The sequence below is a fragment of the Crocuta crocuta genome, unplaced genomic scaffold (assembly GCF_008692635.1).
Source record: "Crocuta crocuta isolate KB4526 unplaced genomic scaffold, BGI_CrCroc_1.0 scaffold139, whole genome shotgun sequence".
Classification (NCBI taxonomy): Eukaryota; Metazoa; Chordata; class Mammalia; order Carnivora; family Hyaenidae; genus Crocuta; species Crocuta crocuta.
This window is the reverse complement of record NW_027533258.1, coordinates 8,352,318-8,370,818: the sequence shown is the minus strand read 5'-3', so window position 1 is coordinate 8,370,818 and position 18,501 is coordinate 8,352,318. Positions and strand designations below refer to the sequence as shown.

The 18,501-nt window shown below is 50.4% G+C and overlaps 1 protein-coding gene across 1 annotated transcript in view; it reads left to right on the top strand.

Moving 5' to 3' along the window:
- Nucleotides 1–17,817, top strand: part of USP43 (ubiquitin specific peptidase 43) — a 45,682-nt gene extending 27,865 nt beyond the window's left edge. The window contains exons 12-16 of the mRNA XM_077746724.1: nucleotides 88–211; nucleotides 294–615; nucleotides 2,926–3,084; nucleotides 4,659–4,736; nucleotides 16,128–17,817. Coding sequence (XP_077602850.1) covers nucleotides 88–211; nucleotides 294–615; nucleotides 2,926–3,084; nucleotides 4,659–4,736; nucleotides 16,128–17,179 — 1,735 coding nt within the window. The 3' untranslated portion in view covers nucleotides 17,180–17,817. The remainder of the gene's footprint in view (nucleotides 1–87; nucleotides 212–293; nucleotides 616–2,925; nucleotides 3,085–4,658; nucleotides 4,737–16,127) is intronic.
- Nucleotides 17,818–18,501: the final 684 nt, after the last annotated feature.

Genomic DNA, 18,501 nt, shown 5'->3' with positions numbered 1-18,501 from the left:
CACCTGTGTGCTGGGCGCCCTGCACCTGCCTGCCGTGAGAGGCCGCAGGTGAGACGCCCCAATGCCGCCGGCTTCCTCTCCTGGCAGCCTGTTCGGGAGCCCCCAGGAGGAGCGGGTCCAGGACGCGGACAGCGTGCGGCGGCAGCGGGAGGCGCACCAGCAGCCCAGCTGCACCTTGGACGAGTGTTTCCGGTTCTACACCAAGGAGGAGNCCTGCCCTAACCCCCCCCCACCCCCCCACCGCCCGGGGCAGGGAAGGGCGGGTGGCCCTGACGGTCGGGCGCTTTCCTCTCCAGCTGGCGCAGGACGACGCGTGGAAGTGTCCGCACTGCGACGCCCTCCAGCGGGGCACCGTGAAGCTGAGTCTGTGGACCCTGCCTGACATCCTCATCATCCACCTGAAACGGTTCTGGCAGGTGGGCGACCGGAGAAACAAGCTGTCCACGCTCGTCAAGTTCCCGCTCTGTGGCCTCGACATGGGCCCACATGTGGCCCCCAGGCCCCTGACGGGCCCCTGGCCTTCCTGGGAGCGGCCTGCCTGCCCGCCCGACTCCCTGTACGACTTGTACGCCGTCTGCAACCACCACGGCAGTCTGCAAGGTGGGCATTACACAGGTGAGCCTCGGGGCGCTGGGGAGGGGTGGGCATTACACAGGTGAGCCTCAGGGTGCCCGGGGAGGGGTGCACCCCTCGAGGCCGAGCTTGCCCCAGGCACTCGGCATACGCCAACCCCTCAGCTGCCGCGCACCATGGACCTGGCACAGAGTGGGGGATCAGGTCCCAGCCGCAGCCTTGAGCTCGTATGGTGGTCGGAACGTCAAGTTAGTTGCAGCCTGAGTGTTTGGCCTCAGGAACGAGAGGGGGATCACTGTTGGAACCCGCGCTTACCCTCATCTGTGACTCAACACAGGGCCTCTTATTTATCGGGTGTGGTGTGTGTTATTTCCAGGGCGCCCATTTACCTGTCCTCCCTGCGAGGAGCTCGAGAGAGGTGGACAGTAGCAAAGACAGAAACAGCCGGCAGCTTGGTCTGCGCTGTTCCGGAATAACAAGCGATTTCATGTTAAAAAATGCTTTAAAGTATTATTTGGAAAGTGCACTGTTTCTAAGGTTCCAAGGTACCTACAGTTTGGAAAGCACGGGGCTGTGTAGAAAATCAGGGACCATGAAACAAGGATTTGTTATCTGCCCCTTCTGTGCCAGACGCTGTGTTCGGTGCTAGGCAAGACAGAGAGGAGTGCTGCCCTCCTTCAGTCGAATTTCAGACACAGCCAGTTAACAGGTGCTTGTCATGTTAGCTCATCCACCGCCTGGCATTATGAAAGGGTTTCATTGCTTGGGTCTGTGATAGAGGTAAGGCCTCTCTGAGGATAGCGCCCGTATGCCAAGAGCTAAAGGAATGAGCTGTGTGACTACTAGGAGGAAGACCATTACGGGCAGGGCTACTAGCATGTGCAAAGGCCCCCGAGGCAGAGTTTGGTGTGTTTAAGAACTGATGAAAGCCCGTCATGGCTGAAGTATAGTGAGTCAGGGGTAAGTAACACAGATGAGGCTGGAGAGGTGGGCACTACGTGTAGGCTGTGGACCAGAGTTTGCATTTTTTCCAAAGCGTAATGGGAAGCCATTAAAAGGTTTTGGGCAGAAGAAGAATAAAGATATAATCTAGTTCACAAATTGAGGGTATAGCTCTTATCTATGGAAAACAGGCGGAGTAGAAGTGGGAGTTCTGGTTAGGAATTTCTGGGACTCAAATCAGAGATGGTGTTGACTGGGACTCAGGAGGTGACAGTTGGGATGTTGGAGATGCATTTTGGAAGTAAAATCAGTAAGATTGGCTTTTGGACTGGGTGTGGAGTGGAAGGGAAGAGGCAGGCAAAGCCGAGCCCCCAGGTGCTGGGTTTGGATTGGCGCAGGGCTCAGCTGACCATGGCCTGCAGGCCACATCCGGTCCAGTACCTGATTTTGTGTAGCCTGTGAGTGAAAAAATGATTTTTACATGTTATAAGGTGGTAAAAAAAATAGATGTATGTGTATATATATGTGTGTATATATGTTATATATATTTATATATAATACACACATATACACATGTACATTATAATATGTGTATATTATATTACATTTTAAAAGGTGGTATAAAGTATGTGCGTGTGTATATATGTTATATATAATGTGTGTGTACATATATACAATATATATTACATTTTAAAAGGTGGTAAAATATGTATGTGTATATGTATGTAAATGTGTATATATTATAATACATTATTACAATTATACAATATAATATATTAAATATGTAGATATAGATGCAGAGACTGTCTGTGGCCATATGTGACCTGGTAAAGCCTCAGCTATTTCCTGTGTGGCTCATTACAGAAAAGTGGGCTGACCCTGTATTCGTGGGTGATGGTACCTTTCACTGAGATGTGGAGGGAAAGGAAAAGCATATTTTGTCATGATTGTTTCAGAGATGGTAAGAATCTTATTTATGGACATTTTCCTTCATGTTTTGCTTCAGTTCATAGGCAGGAAAGAAGTATGCCATAATCCCAAATGCATTTTTTTTATTGCATCCTGAATCAGAGATGCGTATTTCGGAACTTCTCAGGGAACAGGGTGAACGTGGACATTACGGTCTGGCTAAATAATTTGGGGCTCCCCGTGGCTGGAGGTTTTACCTGAGCAAGGGCTCCAACGTACGGATTCAGACCTAAAGTAACAGCATGCCTTTTATCAGTAGGCAGCTGGCTGTGTAACTGATCGATCTCTCTGATTCCGGAGAATTCACTTCCGGCCCCACGTGGACCGATGTTTCGCAGTCTGTTACAGACACGTCCGTTTTTTCAGCTCCGCTGGCGAGACATCCTTTCTGCTTTGAAGGGGCTCCCATAACCGGCCGGGGGGGGGTTTGGACTTTTGCAGCCTACTGCCGGAACTCTCTGGATGGCCGCTGGTACAGCTATGATGACAGCACGGTGGACCCGCTCCGGGAAGAGGAGGTCAACACGCAAGGGGCTTACATTCTGTTTTACCAGAAACGGAACAGCATCCCTCCCTGGTCAGCTAGCAGCTCTGTGAGAGGTGAGAGCTGAGCCCGTGCGGGGAGCGGCTCTGGCCCGGGGCTCAGTCAGACACCAGGGACCGGGGAGGTGGGCACGGGCCTGGAGGCGGGGGACCTGACTGCTGCTTGGAGATTTGGGTCCGACAGGCAGGCGTCCTGATGGCTGGGTTGTGCGATGCACACGGTAAAACCCAGGAAGGGGAAAGGAATATTTTGCAGCGGGTGACCCTTGGTGGTTTGGGGATTTCAGGTTTCGGGTCTCCCTCATATCGAGCCAGACTTTAATGAAGCTTGTGCGACAAACACCTAACAGTCTGTCCTGTGAGGAAGGGCGGTTATTAGGGACCCAGGGTCTCAGCAGGAAAGGTAGCTGCTTAACCCCGCCCAGCGACACCTCTAGTTAACAACCTCAAACTTGGAAGTCTGGAGGAAATTTTAAATTTTTTTAAATGTTTTATTTATTTCTGAGAGAGAAAGATAGCATGAGCGGGGGAGAGGCAGAGATAGAGGGAGACACAGAATCCGAAGCAGGCTCCAGGCTCCAGGCTCTGAGCTGTCAGCACAGAGCCCGACGTGGGGCTCGAACCCACGAACTGCAAGATCATGACCTGAGCCGAAGTTGTACGCTTAACCGACTGAGCCACCCAGGCGCCCTGAGGAGGAAATTTTAAAAAAGGATCAAAGTTGACCTTTTTATGTGATTTATTTCACTCTGCAATTCTATCGTTATCTTTGGGATGAGAGAGCTTTTTTTTTTTTAATGTTCATTTATTTTTAAGAGAGAGAGACAGATCGCAAGCAGGGGAGGAGCAGAGAGAGGGAGACACAGAATGGAAGCAGGCTCCAGGCTTCGAGCTGTCAGCACAGAGCCTGACGCGGGACTTGAACTCGTGATCCATGAGATCATGACCTGAGCCGAAGTCGGATACTTAATCAACTGAGCCACCCAGACATCTTTTTTTTTTTTTTTTTTAAATTGTCTATATGTTCTTCCTAACCCTTGTTGGAAGGCAGGCAAATTAAACCAAAATGCCCCAGGAGGGCTAAATCAACCCTAACATGAAGCCTGCCTTCCTTTTATAGAAGATAAAACAAATGGAAAACCTAGCCTATTTAGAAAACTAGAGATGGTGGCAAGTAGTTGTTAGGAAAAACACTTTTTTTGAAAGTTTTATTTATTCGAGACGGGGGGGGTGTGGACAGAGAGAGAGAACCCCTAGCAGGCCCTGTGCTGGCAGCGCAGAGCCGGATGCAGGGCTCGGACTCTCGCACCCTAAGATCACGACCTGAGCTGCAACCGAGAGGCGGCCGCTCCACGGACTGCGCCCCCCAGGCGCCCCGGGAAAAGCGCTTGCATCCTCAGCAGCGCACTGACCTTTCTGTCCCAAGTTTCCCTGAGTTTTCAGCTTGGTCACGTGGCTAATCCCTTGCGGGTTCCTCTGCTGGTGGTGACTGTTGCCTGCGTGCTTCTGCTTTGGCTGTGCAGTCCCAGGGCTCGGGGGGTGGGGGGTGGGGGTCTGGCTTTGAGAAGCTCCTCCGGGGACCCCCGACGGGCTGGGTCCAGGTCCAGCCTTCCCTCTGTGCTTCCCCACAGGCTCCACCAGCTCGTCCTTCTCCGATCACTGGCTCGTNCCTCCCGTCTTCGCCGACGGCCTCTCCGATCAGGAAAAGGGTATGTCCCACCGTGTCGGTAAGATCGGCCGGTTTTATTGTCATTTTCTGTAACGACCGCTGCTCCTCAGCTTTGAGTGTGACGTGTCCGTCAGGGACGCCTGGCGGCTCCATCGGTTGAGCGGCCGACTTTGGCTCAGGTCATGATGTCGGAGTTCGTGAGTTCGAGCCCTGCGTGGGGCTCTGTGCTGACAGCTCGGAGCCTGGAGCCTGTTTCAGATTCTCTCTGCCCCTCCCTCCCTGACGCTCTGTCTCTCTCTCTATCACTCTCAAAAATAAATAGGCCTTAACAATTTTTTTAAAAAATGTCCGTCATTAGGAGAGACATTCGTGTCTCATATCGCATCTTCCGTGACCAGCCCTCCCCCCACCCACCTCCCCCGTCCGCTGCCCTCCTGCTCCCCGGAGCTCGCCGTCTAATGGGGAAAACCAGACGTAAACGAGTAGATGCATGTGATGACCTGGTGTAAAGCAAGGAAGGAAGTAGATCATCAGGGGGATGATGGAGGGATTCGGTCCGNCACGGGCTGCGCGTGAGAGGCAGAGGGAGCGTCCCTCCGGCTCACGGTACAGAGTTGGCGTTTGGCCCCAAGAGCGGTGAGTAGCCGTCGGGGAATTCTGAGCAGAGAGGTGATCGATCTGATTTCTATTTTCACCAAGTCTGCTCTGTGACTCCGTCACGGGGGGTGGGGACGAGGGTGGGAGGCCGGGTGGGGGGCTGGCTGTGCCCATCTGAGCGAGGGCGAGGCCCCGGGAGCGGCGTGCTGGGTAGGAGGCGGCCAGATTCTGGCTGTATTTGAATTCAGAGCTGGCAGGACTCGCTGCTGTGGGCTGTGAGAGGAGCCGAGTGGTCAGGGAGGACTCCCTGCTGAGGAGGGCAGGTCATTGGCGGCGGGGCGCGGGGAGGGAGGGAAAAATCAGAAACTTTGCAACACGTGATTCTGAGACCCCGGTACGACATCCAGGTCTGGATGGTAACGAGGAGTCGTCAGCAGGCGGATGGCTTTGGAAACCCAGGGGAACTGTGACCTGACCCCGGCCCCGGGAGACGCCTGCAGGGCTGAGGCTGAGACGGCATGTAGCAGCTCCTCCCGGGGCCGGGGTTAAAGGCGCGGTAGCTGCAGAGAAACGCCAACTGACCGCAGCTCGTGTTCGTTTTTCTTCGCCAACCGGGACACAGAGCACGTTGGCATCCAGATGATGCCATTAGGATTCAGATGGGCCTGTCCCTGGAGGGAGGAAATGATGGTGCAGGGAGCCAGGGGGTAACCACAGAAATAGCCCATCCGTTAAATCTCCGAGCGTGTGCGTGCTCTGCACCCCTATGTTCAGAAAGAAGCAACATGTGCTAATTACTTAGTTTCCGTGTGTCCTCGTAGCTCCCGAATTAGCTTTTAAAATAAGATTTTTCGGTGGTACCTGAGTGGCTCAGTTAAGCATCCAGCTCTTGATTTCAGTTCAGGTCATAATTGCACAGTTTGTGAGATCGAGCCCTACCTCGGGCTCTGTGATGACAGTGCAGAGTCTGCTTGGGATTCTCTCTCCCTCCCTCTCTCTCTCTCTCAAAATAAAACTTAAAAAAAATCTTTTTAATGGAAGTGTGATATATACACAGAAAAGTCTATTAATCACAAATGCACGTCTGATGAATGACCCCAAAATGTACACATCCGTATAACGGTCACCCAGATTACGAAATAGAATGTTCCAGGCCCTCCCCGCCCCCTTTTGTTTTCTCAATCATCACTGTTTCCCTCCTTTCCAGAGGGGGCACTATTCTCACTTCTAACGCTATAGATTGATCTTGTCTGAGTTGGGACTTCATGTAAATGGAGTCCTATAGTACGTATTTTTTTCCTGTTCGGTTTCCTTTCCCCAGCGTAGTATCTGTGAAATTTATATATGTTGTCATCTTATTCCGTTGGTCAAAAAAGAAAAAAAATGTTTATTGTTTATTCATGTTTTTGAGAGACAGAGAGAGAGAGAGAGAGTGGGTGAGGGGCAGAGAGGGAGAGAGAGGGAGACACAGAATCCGAAGCAGGCTCCAGGCTCTGAGCTGTCAGCACACAGCCTGACGCGGGACTCGAATTATAGATTCTTAAGTTACTTGGTGACGCTCCGGAAATCTCTGCAAGACTGACCCACGTTGTCAGAAGAGTTCGTGTTTTACTTACGTCTCCTCTTGCGGTTGGTTACTGGGGTCCTTTGTGGTGTGGGCTCTCGCCAGTGCCCCGTCTGTGCACATATTTGCTCCCATGTTTCCGTTGTGAGTATCTGGGAGTGAGATTGCTCCTGGGCGTGGCCTATGCATTCATTCATCAGCTATTTACGTCTTTATACGTTATGTTACCTTGTATCCAAGTGGCCAGCAGGGTGTCTGACATGTAGCAGGCTCTTGTTACGTATTTCTGAGTGGATACATGTGATGATACAATCTTGAGGCTGCAGGTGGATCTTTGTATCCAGCCCTCTGGTTTATAAGGGTTTATGTGTTGCCAGTGGGTTGACTGTTCCTTAGGATTTGGCATTTTGGCCCCCAGTATTTCACAGACAGAATACTGATCGGAGCGCCTCTTCGTGCATATGACATTTGTATGTTTCCTTAGAGGGCATTTTTTGTGTTTGTGTGTGTGTGTGGTTGTGGTTTTTTTTTTTTNTTTTTTTTTTTTTTTTTTTTTTTTTTTTTTTTTTTTTTTGTGGAGGCCAACTGTTTAATGCGTTATGTTCTGACTCACCCTGTCTCTAGACTTTCCTTTTGCCCTTTCCTGATGCACACTGAGGGTACGTAGTGTCTGGCAAACCAAAAAAGGAGGCATTCTTTCCCCAGCTTGTCTATCCCCATCAGCGTGAGCCTCTGACCCACTTCTGTTCCAGTGCCATGGGACCTTGGGCCACTTCTCAGTTCTCCCCCCGGGGAGAAGTGTATTTCCCGCCCCCGTGGGAAGGCACNCAGGCTCCAGCCTCTGAGCTGGCTGTCAGCACAGAGCCCGACGTGGGGCTCGACCCCACGAACCGCGAGATCATGACCTAAGCGAAAGTCGGACGCTTAACCGACTAAGCCACCCAGGCGCCTCAAGGGCCCAACTTGTCAACGTGGAACTCAGCCAGGAGTCAGACACAGCTTCAGAGGACCCCCCCACCCTCCAACCCCCCAGGAGACAGAGAGCGCTAGGGCGGGAGGGGAAGGAATATGGAAGAATAACTGTATCCCAGCCCCTGGCAGGCATTTAACTTCTCCATCTGGTCATCAGCATCTCCAGGAGGGTGAAATGAAAGCCCCTTTTCCAGAGGAGAAAGCTGAGGCTGGGAAGTCACCAGGAGCGAGCTCACCTCCTTGGCGAAGAGGCGGGGCTCCGGGCAGACCCCGCTCCCTCTGGCCGCCGGCATCCTGGCTCTGTGGCTGCTACGCACATTCCAAACTGGAGTTTATTCCCATGCACACTCGCCAGAGCCTTGCTGCCAAAGGGAGCGCCCCCTCTTGACATTGGACCCAAACGGTGATGGGCTTCGGAACCTGTTGTGATAGTTGAAACCCCAGCCTCGTTTTCTTGTTAGCAGTCAGCTTGGGCAAACCAGCTCCAGCATCTACGTTTCCATGCTGGGGGGTGGGGGGTGGGGTACCACCCATTCTCCCCATGGGTTTGGGGGAGAGTTCTGTCACCATCCAAACAAGTAGAGGGGACTAAGTAACATGTAGCGCCCAGTGGGCAGGGCCAGAGATGGTGTCGTTTCAGGACCGACTGTCCCTCCCAAACGCCAAGCAGTCCTCTGGAGAGATACCCTAACAGCTTGGGAACCTCATCCTTCTGGTAGCTTCAGTTATGGGATACGAGAGTGAGGAAGGCATTTGGACCAAAAGGAGTGGCTGCAAGGAATATTGAAGGGGACTGCATCTTCCGTAACTGGGGACGGGTATAGGAAGCTCTCCAAGGAGGAAGATGTAAAGACACCCTACGTTTGCAAATTTTAGAAAAAATAAAACCGTGTATGTGATGGGGTGCCTGAGTGGCTCAGTTGGTTGCGCATCCGACTTTTGATTTCGGCTCAGGTCATGATCCCAGAATTGTGGGATCGAGCCCCATGTTGGGCTCTGTGCTGGGTAGGGAGCCTGCTTCCGATTCTCTCTGTCTCTGTCTCTGTTTCTCTCTCTCTGTTAAATGGGGAAAAAAAAGAAAATAAGACTATGTGAAAACACCACTAGGGCCCTATGCAGAAGCCTCCCGGATGAAAAAGGGGCCTCAAGACTTCAGCTTCATGGTAGAAGTGCTTCTGATCCTAGATTTTCTCTATGACTGTTATTGGGCCTTTGAGGTTTTGTTTCTCACTTTTTCAGTGCATTCCAGATACTACGTTCTTTCCATTTTTATTTCCTCTTTAAAGGTTATCTGGAAGTTTAGAGCATTTATGATTTGGGGGAGGGTCTCCCTGGAACTCTCTCTAATTTTGTGGATGGTTAGCCAAGAATGTGGTTTTCCAAAAGCATTCCCTTTTGGTGATGCAGTAAGTACATAATTATAATTTTGTCGATGTTCTGTGCACGCATCAAATAATGTCGACTGTGTCTATTTGAGGGATATGAGCTTTCGGTCGTAACTCTTAAATTAGGTGAGTCGATTTTTGGATTCAGTTCACTTTAAGTTGACATTTTCGAGGACGGCCTCGCCAGGAAGGAGGTATATTGCAACCCTCTGTACGGCTGTATTTTTAATCAAGTACACCAGGAACTTTAGGAATTTCTACTTTATATTGTTTGCTGCCTTGTTATTAGGTGTCTGTAAGCTGATGACTGGTAGGTCTTATTTATAAGTTGTCTGTTCTCAGTGTAATGTGGCTCTTTATCTTGCTTAATTGCTTTTAACCTTAAATTCTGCCTTGTTCAAGATTAATCATTCCACCCCTTCCTCCTTTGTTTTTGTTTGCATTTGCCTGGTATCACTTTGCTATTCTCTTTTGCTTTATGAATTTTTCTCTTATAGTTACTTTTAGGTGGTTTCTAGTGAATGCTAAGTTGTTATTTTATTACTATTATTATTTTTTTTGAACGTCAAAACCGAGAGCCTTACAAGGATACGTTCAGCCCATTCATTTTTAATGTAACTGCTTAGGTTTTGGGGTGATGGGTGAGGGGGGCATCCGGAGCCGACGGCCAAGAAAGAATTCTTGAAGACGTCTTCGGTGCAAAAAAGGTGATTTTATTAAAGCCTGGGGACAGGACCCCGGACCCTGTGGAGAGGCGGGTTATATATTTGGGAGTTGGGGGAGATGAAGTCCAGGGGAAGTTCGCGATGAGATTGTCATGTGCTAAAGAAGACTCACAGATTACTGACGCCTGGGGCTCTGGTCAAGCCAAGGTGGTTTTTCCCTCTAGCAGAGCGTTCACATTAAGACAGGAGGGAGTTCGTACCCCAGGCATCTGTCAGCGGGCTGCAGGATATAAGGAAACTTAATTTCACCTGCTGTTTCCTGCTGTCCCTGTTTCCCACATCGCTGTGGAGGGGTGATGTTGGGGCTCCCGGAAACTGAGTCTGCAGGTTTCTGCTGGAGGTGAGGCCATTGATAAGATTGGCTGCTTTTTTTTTTTTTTTTGCAATTTACTAAGATGTTTGTAAATTGACGGGAGCCCCACATCCTCTATGGCTGTGGTGTCTGTCAGTTAACCATTTGTTTTCTTTCCTCCCCTGTGTCCTTGGGCTGCCAGAAGAGCCTGAGGAATATCACGCACATCCCACCTGCGGGGGGTGCGGGAGGCGCTAGCTTATAATTTTGTCTTCAACCTGCCTCACGCCCCCTCGTCAGTCACAGCCCTAAACTTGATTTTGTTCCATTAAGAACATTTTTTAGTTATGGTTTCTTTTTTTTCTTTTTCCCTGTTTTTTACAGTTGATCACGTTGCTGTTTGTTCCCTTTTCTTCCCTTTGTTTGCAAGTTCTGTTCTTTTGCATCTTGTGTGTTTTTTTTTTAAATTAATTCTTAAATGTGCGTCCAGGTTAGTTAGCATCTAGTGCAATAATGATTTCAGGAGTAGATTCCAGTGATNCCCCCCCAACAGCCACCCCAGCAACCCTCAGTTTGGTCTCTGTATTTAAGAGTCTATTAAGTTTTGTCCCTTTCCCTGTTTTTATATTATTTTTGCTTCCATCCCCTACGTTTGTCTGTTTTGTATCTTAAATTCCACATACGAGTATTTGTCTTTCTCAGAGGGATTAATTTTGCGTAATGTTGTTACTTTCTTCTTCCCAATGTGTAAATGCATTTTCCTATTATATGGATAGAAGCCAGACTATTCTTTTCTGTGAGTTGTCATATTTCCTGCTTGCCTTCTGTCCCTCCCCCGCCAGCGAGATGCTTCCCAGTCCCCCCCTCCCACCCCTGCAAAGTGAGTGTTTGAAATGCTTTTAGTGTTCCCTCTGGTCTGTTTCCTTCCTTCCTTCCTTCCTTCCTTCCATCCATCCATCCATCCATCCTGTGTGTTATTTATTTTTGAGAGCACGAGAGACAGAGCATGAGCAAGGGAAGGGCAGCGAGAGACGGAGACACAGAATCTGAAGCAGGCTCCAGGCACTGAGCTGTCAGCACAGAGCCCGACGCGGGGCTCGAACCCACGGACCGTGAGATCATGACCTGAGCCGAAGTCGGACACTCAACCTACCGAGCCACCCTGGTGCCCCTATTCATTTTTTAAAAGTTTATTTATTTTGAGACAGCATGACAGGTCATATTTATTTTTCATTTTTAAATTTTATTTAAATTCAAGTTATTTAACATATAGTGTAATAATGATTTCCGGAATAGAATTTAGTGACTCGTTANCGACTAAGCCACCCAGGTGCCCCAACAAGTACTCTTCTTCATGCCCATCCCCCCACTCCCCTCCAGCAACCCTCAGTTAGTGCTCTGTATTTAAGAGTCTCTTATGATTTGCCTTCCTCTCTATTTTATCTTACTTTTCATTCCTTTCCCCTATGTTCATCTGTTTTGTTTCTTAAATTCTATATATGAGGGGAGTCTGGGGGGCTCAGTCGGTTAAGCGTCCGACTTCGGCTCAGGTCACGATCTCACGGTCCGTGGGTTCGAGCCCCACGTCGGGCTCTGTGCTGACAGCTCGGAGCCTGGAGCCTGCTTCCAATTCTGTGTCTCCCTCTCTCTCTGCCCCTCCCCCCACTCGCGCTCTTTCTCTGTATCTCAAAAATAAATAAAAGGTTAAATTTTTAAGTTCCATGTATGCGTGAAATCCTGTGATATTTATCTTCCTGTGACTTATTTTGCTGAGCATTAATACACTGTTTCTAGCCACACTGTTGCAAATGACAAGATTTCATTGTTTTTGATCGCCCAGTGACACTCCATTGTATGTACACACCACATCTTTATCCATTCATCCACCAATGGACATTTGGGCTCTTTCCACACTTTGGCTCTTGTTGATTGTGTGATGCAGGCTTTCCTTTAGGGAAATGTTCTTTGTTTGCTTACTGTCTCTCTGACTTTTCAGATTTCTGTCATTTGCCCAAAGGCTCCCCAGGCCCATTCTCTCTGCCTCCTTGCTTTTTCCCATGATTTCTCTTGGTCACTTTGCTCTCAGGTGTGAGATCCCTCCTTTCCCTTTATCCTTCCGGCCGCTAACTTGAGTCTCAAACACAACCCTGCATGTCTTCAGTGCATTTACTGAATTTTAGGACCCAGAGGACATCTGGCAGTCCTCTCGTGTTGTGTATTTTAATCTCCCTGAGAGCTTGTCTCTGGTCTGTCTCTTCCGGTGGCTCCACTTCATTAGGGGCCCATTCTGATGATTCTGTCTGCCCTCTGACTCCTGGACCCACTTATGCATGGTGTTGTTTTTTCTGTGTTTGCCCGCTGGGGTCCCCTCCATGCTCCCCCGAGCGTAGGTGATTCTTGGAGCAATGGAAGGGGCCTCAGAGGTGGACAGAGCTTGGCTCGGCTGAGTAGCTTGTCCTTACCCTCTAGGGTCCAGTGGAAAGTCGGGGGGTAGGGGAGTCAGACTGCAACCAGAGAAAGAGATGCCTCCAAATACAGAGAGGATGTCGGAAGATGAAGATCCCTCTTGGGGAACATTTGCTCCTTTGGTTACAGCCATGGTGGGCTCTCTGCTGCTTCCCTGACCCACCGAGCTCACTTGTGCCTCAGGGCCTTTGCACTTGCTGTTTCTGCTGCCTGGAGGCTGTTTTCCCCAGTCTCCACGTGGCTTCCTTCTCCCTTTCATCAGGTCGCTCCTCACTCCACAGTCCCCACGCTGTATCCCCACCCTTCCCCTGCCTCATTCTGCATCATAACTCTCAGCACTATATCCCATGCCATCACATGTTGCTTTCTGCTGAACCCCACAGGGGCAGACCCTTTGTGTGTTTTCCCACGGCTCCATCCCCAGCACTGGAAGCACGTGGTTGGCACACAGGAGGCTCTCATTACATGTCTGTTGAACGCACAAGTGGGTGGCTGTCAGAGCCACAGTGGAAGCCCTGGGACAGCCTGAGAGCTGAGAGCACTGGACCAGGAGTCTTGTTCTGAGGTCTGGGTGCTCACGGCACACACACATCGTGAGGTCAGATCGATGCCTGATTTCATTAGCCGAGGAGAAAAAGTCACATAAGAACAGATGGGGCATTTCTCATTTGCTGTCTCCAGAGCCACGTACCGGTGGGGCCGCACGGGCACCATCAGTGTGAGGAGGCCTCACCGGACCTGGGAAGCCTGTTCTGCAGGCTCCCGGGGCTTAGATAACCTTTAGGAAGGCCTTAGCTATTCATGTCCCCCATGGGGCCCAAGGCTCTAGACTCTTCCTTCCTGGTTCTCCAGGAGGCTGGGCATGACCAAGGCCACAGATTCCCTCCTCAGGCATCTCAGAACGCCACCTCTGCCTCTGGCTCTCTCCCGGGAGGTTCCCCCGGGGAGGAGCGGGGGGAGCACTGTCCCCTCCCCTCGGAAGGGAGACATTTGTGACTGGTGACACCGCATCAGTGTGGGCACTAAGCTGTCCCTTCTGTTCTTACCCTGGGGGCCAAGGTGCCTCCTCGCTGGCCTCTAGAAAGATGCAGAAGGAAGGGCTTGCACGGGCCTCTGCGGCCCCCATGAAAGGGAGCTGTAGGGGTGATGTGGGCCGGGACCCAGGCCTTTCATCCGGGAGGAGGGGACTCGCTGCCACGCTACCTAGCCACCTGCCAGGCCACCGGCTGTGTTTATCTCGTTTTGAAAAGCCAAGTCACGGCTCTGTTCTAATAAAAGCGGTGCTTTCTGCCCTTCCCAGGGTTGCAGAAGAGGGGGGAAAAAACCCGCCTATGTGTCTCAGACCCCAGCACATTTTATTCCCCCGAGGCATGGGGATTTAATGGTGGAGCGACAGGGCCTATGGACAGTGAAATTGTAAAATGCTTTGGGTGAAATCGTGTCTCTTGCTGGCTACGGAAATGCTTTAAAGAACACAAGACTGAGCGGAGGGAAAAAATGTAGGCGATTAAAAACTCCCAGAAATAATCCGTGGAAGGCAGAATTCCCCAGGAACCTCAGAGATGCTGTCCGACCCTTCCAGTCATTGATGGGCATTGGGACTCTGCCTTCTGGTCATTTCTTCCCCGGGAGCCTGGCTGATGTGTCACATGCTGCGCTTTCTCTACCGGTGCATACTGAGCTGTCACCTGTCCTCTGAGAATCCCCAGTCCCGCCTCACATGGCTCATCCCAGGTGGCCATGCTGCTTACCGGGGCTGTATTTGTGGCACAGCCCTTGCTCGTATGGGGCTTGCTCTCCTACTCCATGACACAAGCAGTCAGCTGTCGGGGAAGTCTTTTGGAGTTGACCTCAGGTCTTTCAACACACGCGACTGTACCTCCACCATGTGGGTTGTGTGTTTCAGGCGAAGGTTTTTACCCTCTGTGATTACAGGCATCTTATAAATGAAGGCAGACACTGCAATTTGTTTTTTGTTTTTTTGCTTTTATTATCACCTGAAAATACACATAACAAAGTTGATCACTCGAAGCTTTTTCAAGAGTACGTTTCAGTGATATTCCATACATTCCACTTGTATCGCAGCCATTGCCACTATCCGTCGCTGTAACTCTTCATCTTGTAAATCTGAAAGCTTCTGCCTGTTACACAATAACACTGCCCTCTCCTCTTCCCCAAGGCCCTGGCCACCACCTCTGTACTTTCTGTCTCTCTGGTTACGGCCACTCTGGGTAACTTGTGAGGTGGAATCATGCAGTATTTGTCTTTTTGTGACTGGCTGCAGAGGTCCCTTGAGACTCCATATGAATTTCAGGATGGATTTTTCCATCTGCAAAAAGCCCCATTGGGATTTTGAAAGGAATTTGCATCAAAGCTGGAGATCGATCGTTCTGGGTAACGTTGCCATTTTAACAATATGTAAGCCTTCCAATCCATGAACATGGGATGTCTTTCCATTTATGTTATCTTTAATTTCTTCTTAATGTTTTGTAGTTTTTTGTTATATAAATCTTTTACTTCCTTGGTTAATTCCTAAGTATTATATTCTTTTTAAAAAATTTTTTTTAAGTTTATTTATTTATTTTGGAGAGAGAGAGACGGCATGAGCGGGGGAGGGAAGGAGAGAGAGGGCAAGAGTGGGAATTCCAAACAGGCTCTGCGTTATCCGTGTGGAGCCCAATGCAGGTCTCAAACTCATGAACCTCATGATCATGACCTGAGCCAAAGTCAGATGCTCAACGGACCAAGCAACCCAGGCTCCCTGGATGCTATTGTAAATAGAAGTGTTTTCGTAACTGAATGTTTCTTGAGAAGAAGCACACATCCTTGGTTATGTGTGTATTCCCTTTAGAAACATTAAGATTTAGAAAAGAAGAAGAAAATCAGTCACAGTATCCCACGGTCCCCTTGACACCTTGTCACTTTAGTGTTTATGTCTTCATAATTGTTTATATGTTTGCACATGCATGTATCACACACACGAGTATGTATTTTTGCAAGTTGGATTGCGCTGTTTTTTCCGACTCTGTTTCTCATTTAAGCATCACACATGAAAAGTATCTTTCCAGCCATACACAGGTGTTTAAGACACAGAGGGAAGATGTAAGCGGCATCTCTGATAAAATTAAATGCACAACTTTTTAGTTTTTCTTTTTAGCCCAGGATAGGGTTCTCTGAGAATCTCACATTTGAAAGATACAGGCACCTAATGTAACCTGGAAAAGGAAGGACTTCTGCTGGGCACAAGCAAACACTGATGCCTCCGAGGGCTAGAACCTCCATGGCTTGCTCACTGCTGTGTCCCCAACGGCCAGCACGGTGCCCGATCCATCAGGGGCGCTCAGTCAGTGTCTGTTAGACGGATGGCGGGCATTGCCACTCATTGCAGCTGGGAGGGCTGTTTGGTCCCTGATGCTATCGTCTCTTACAGGAGAGCCAGAGCCCAGGCGTCTGGTACGGGGCGTACGAGGCCGGAGCATCAGCATGAAGGAGCCTGCGCCTTCCAGGGCCAAGCAGGGGGCCTTTAAGACCATGCCCCTCCGGTGGTCTTTCAGACCCAGGGAGAAACCACCCGGTGCAACTGTCGAGTTGGTGGAGTACTTGGAGTCCCGGCGGAGACCCCGATCCACAAGCCAGTCCATTGTGCCGCTGTTGACGGGCGCTGCCTACGAGAACGTGGACTCCGCCCAGGGTGACGGCAGCGGGCGGGCCAGCGAGAGGGTGCCTGCCCGGGCGCCCTGCCTCCCAGGCCACCCCGGCCCCCGTGCAGCCCCCGGAACCGCAGATGGTCTAAGTACAGCCAGGAAAGCCAAGGGGAATGGAAGCCAGGACATCAGGCTCCCCAGGTGGCTTGACCTGCCCCTCACGGTGATGCCCTCGGTGCGGAACGAGCAACGAGCCCGGCCGGAGGGCCAGAAGACCGCGAGCTGCAAGGGAAGTGGCCCGGCAGGAAGCCTTAGCAGAGCACCCTCCCCCACAGAGGCTCTGAGCACCACGGAATTATCTAGAAATAGTGCAGACAGCCGCCAGAATGCCCGCGCCAGGGCGAGGGCTAATGTGGATGGCAGGGATGCTGAGCCGGACAGGATCCCACAGGGGACCCTCACCCTTCTGAGGTCCATGTTTTCCAAGAAGGAGAACAAATATGATCGGCCACAGGTGGCCCCCCAGGCGCCCCCAGTCTCCCTGGTGAGCGGCAGGCTGAGCCTGGCTGTGGATGAGCGGGCTCGAGGCTCCTCTCCTCCCCCCTGGGCCCGGGAGAGCCTGGCCAGAGCCCCCGCCAGCCGCCCGGAGAGGGACGTGTGGTCAGCGCCCAGCTCCCTCCGCCTCCCTCGCAGAGCCGTGAGGCCGAGGGCCAGCGCCCTGGGCCCATCCCAGAGGACCCTCCCAGGGGAGCACGCTCCCTTCGGCACCTTGCAGAAGGTGAAATACCACACTCTTTCCTTGAGTCGGAAGAAAACGTTACCCGAGTCCAGCTTCTGACGGTGGGTTCCAGTCGTGAGAAGCTTGTGTGTGTGGAGAGTGGGCTCCCGGAAGCCAGTTGTCTCGGGACCCCGGGAAATAAGTTTAATTTAGTTTTGTTTTTGTTTTGGTGTCTGCATCTAGATTTTCCAACACAGCATGTCCAAATACTTTCCTGATCTGCTGGGTGCTTTTACCTGTGCAGGCCACCAGGGGGTGCTGTGGGGTCAGCATTGCTATTTCAGGGCAAGAAGTGCTTCCTTTCAACAATTCTAGGGCCCGAATCCCTGCACTCAAGAGTGACTTGGGTGTGGGCCAACTTTGCAGCCGCGGACATAAGAGTCTTCAACACCAAGTCAGTTCTCGTCATTGGCTTCTCTTTCAAACCTCTAAACGCTTCCCTGGGATACAAGCATCCAAGATGCCAAAATCACGAGAAAGCGGGATTCTAGGAGAGAGATGGAAGAGAAGTGATTGAGACTTTAAGAAGATATTTAATATATAAAAAAAATAATTGTATTACTGGTTTTCAAGGTATTTAAAAGAACTATTTTGATACTAGGAATAAAAGAAGTTCTTTTTTTAAAAAAAATATAAATAAAAACATTTCAGTATGAGACCTATGTACATGTTTAATAAAAGCCCGTCGGTGAAACACATGAATGGCTCTCTGGGTTATTCAAGGCTAACAAATGATCTTTTTTTATTTTTTCAAAGACTTTATTCTTAATTTTATAAGTAGGCTTCACGCCCAGCAGGGGGCTTGAACTCACAACCCTGAGATCAAGACGTGAGCTGAAATCAAGAGTCCGATGTTTAACTGACTGAGCCACCCAGGCGCCCCTCAAAGCTTTTATTCTTTTAAGTAATCTCGATACCCAACGTGGGGCTCGATCTCACAAACCCGGGATCTAGAGATGCCTGAGCCGGGGCATCTGGATGGCTCAGTCGGTTAAGTGTCCGACTTTGGCTCAGGTCTCGCGATTCGTGAGTTTGAGCCCCGCGTCAGGCTCTGTGCTGACAGCCCAGAGCTTGGAGCCTGCTTTGGAGTCTGGGTCTCCCTCTCTCTCTGCCCCTCCCCCTCTTCTACTGTCTGTCTGTCTGTCTCTCTCAAAAATAAATAAACCCAAAAAATTAAAATAAAAAGCCACCTGAGCCACCCAGGCACTCAACCAACGAGCGAATCCTGCTTCTGCATCAGCTTGGCTCCTTGCTGTTGGCATCAGAAACTAGTGACTTGTTTCTGAAGCCTCAAAGGGCTTTGAAATAAAACGACTTGCCATTTCCTAAGGAAACTCCAGTCCCTTTTGGTCTCTCTCTGGAGGGTTTGGACTCCCGAGGCT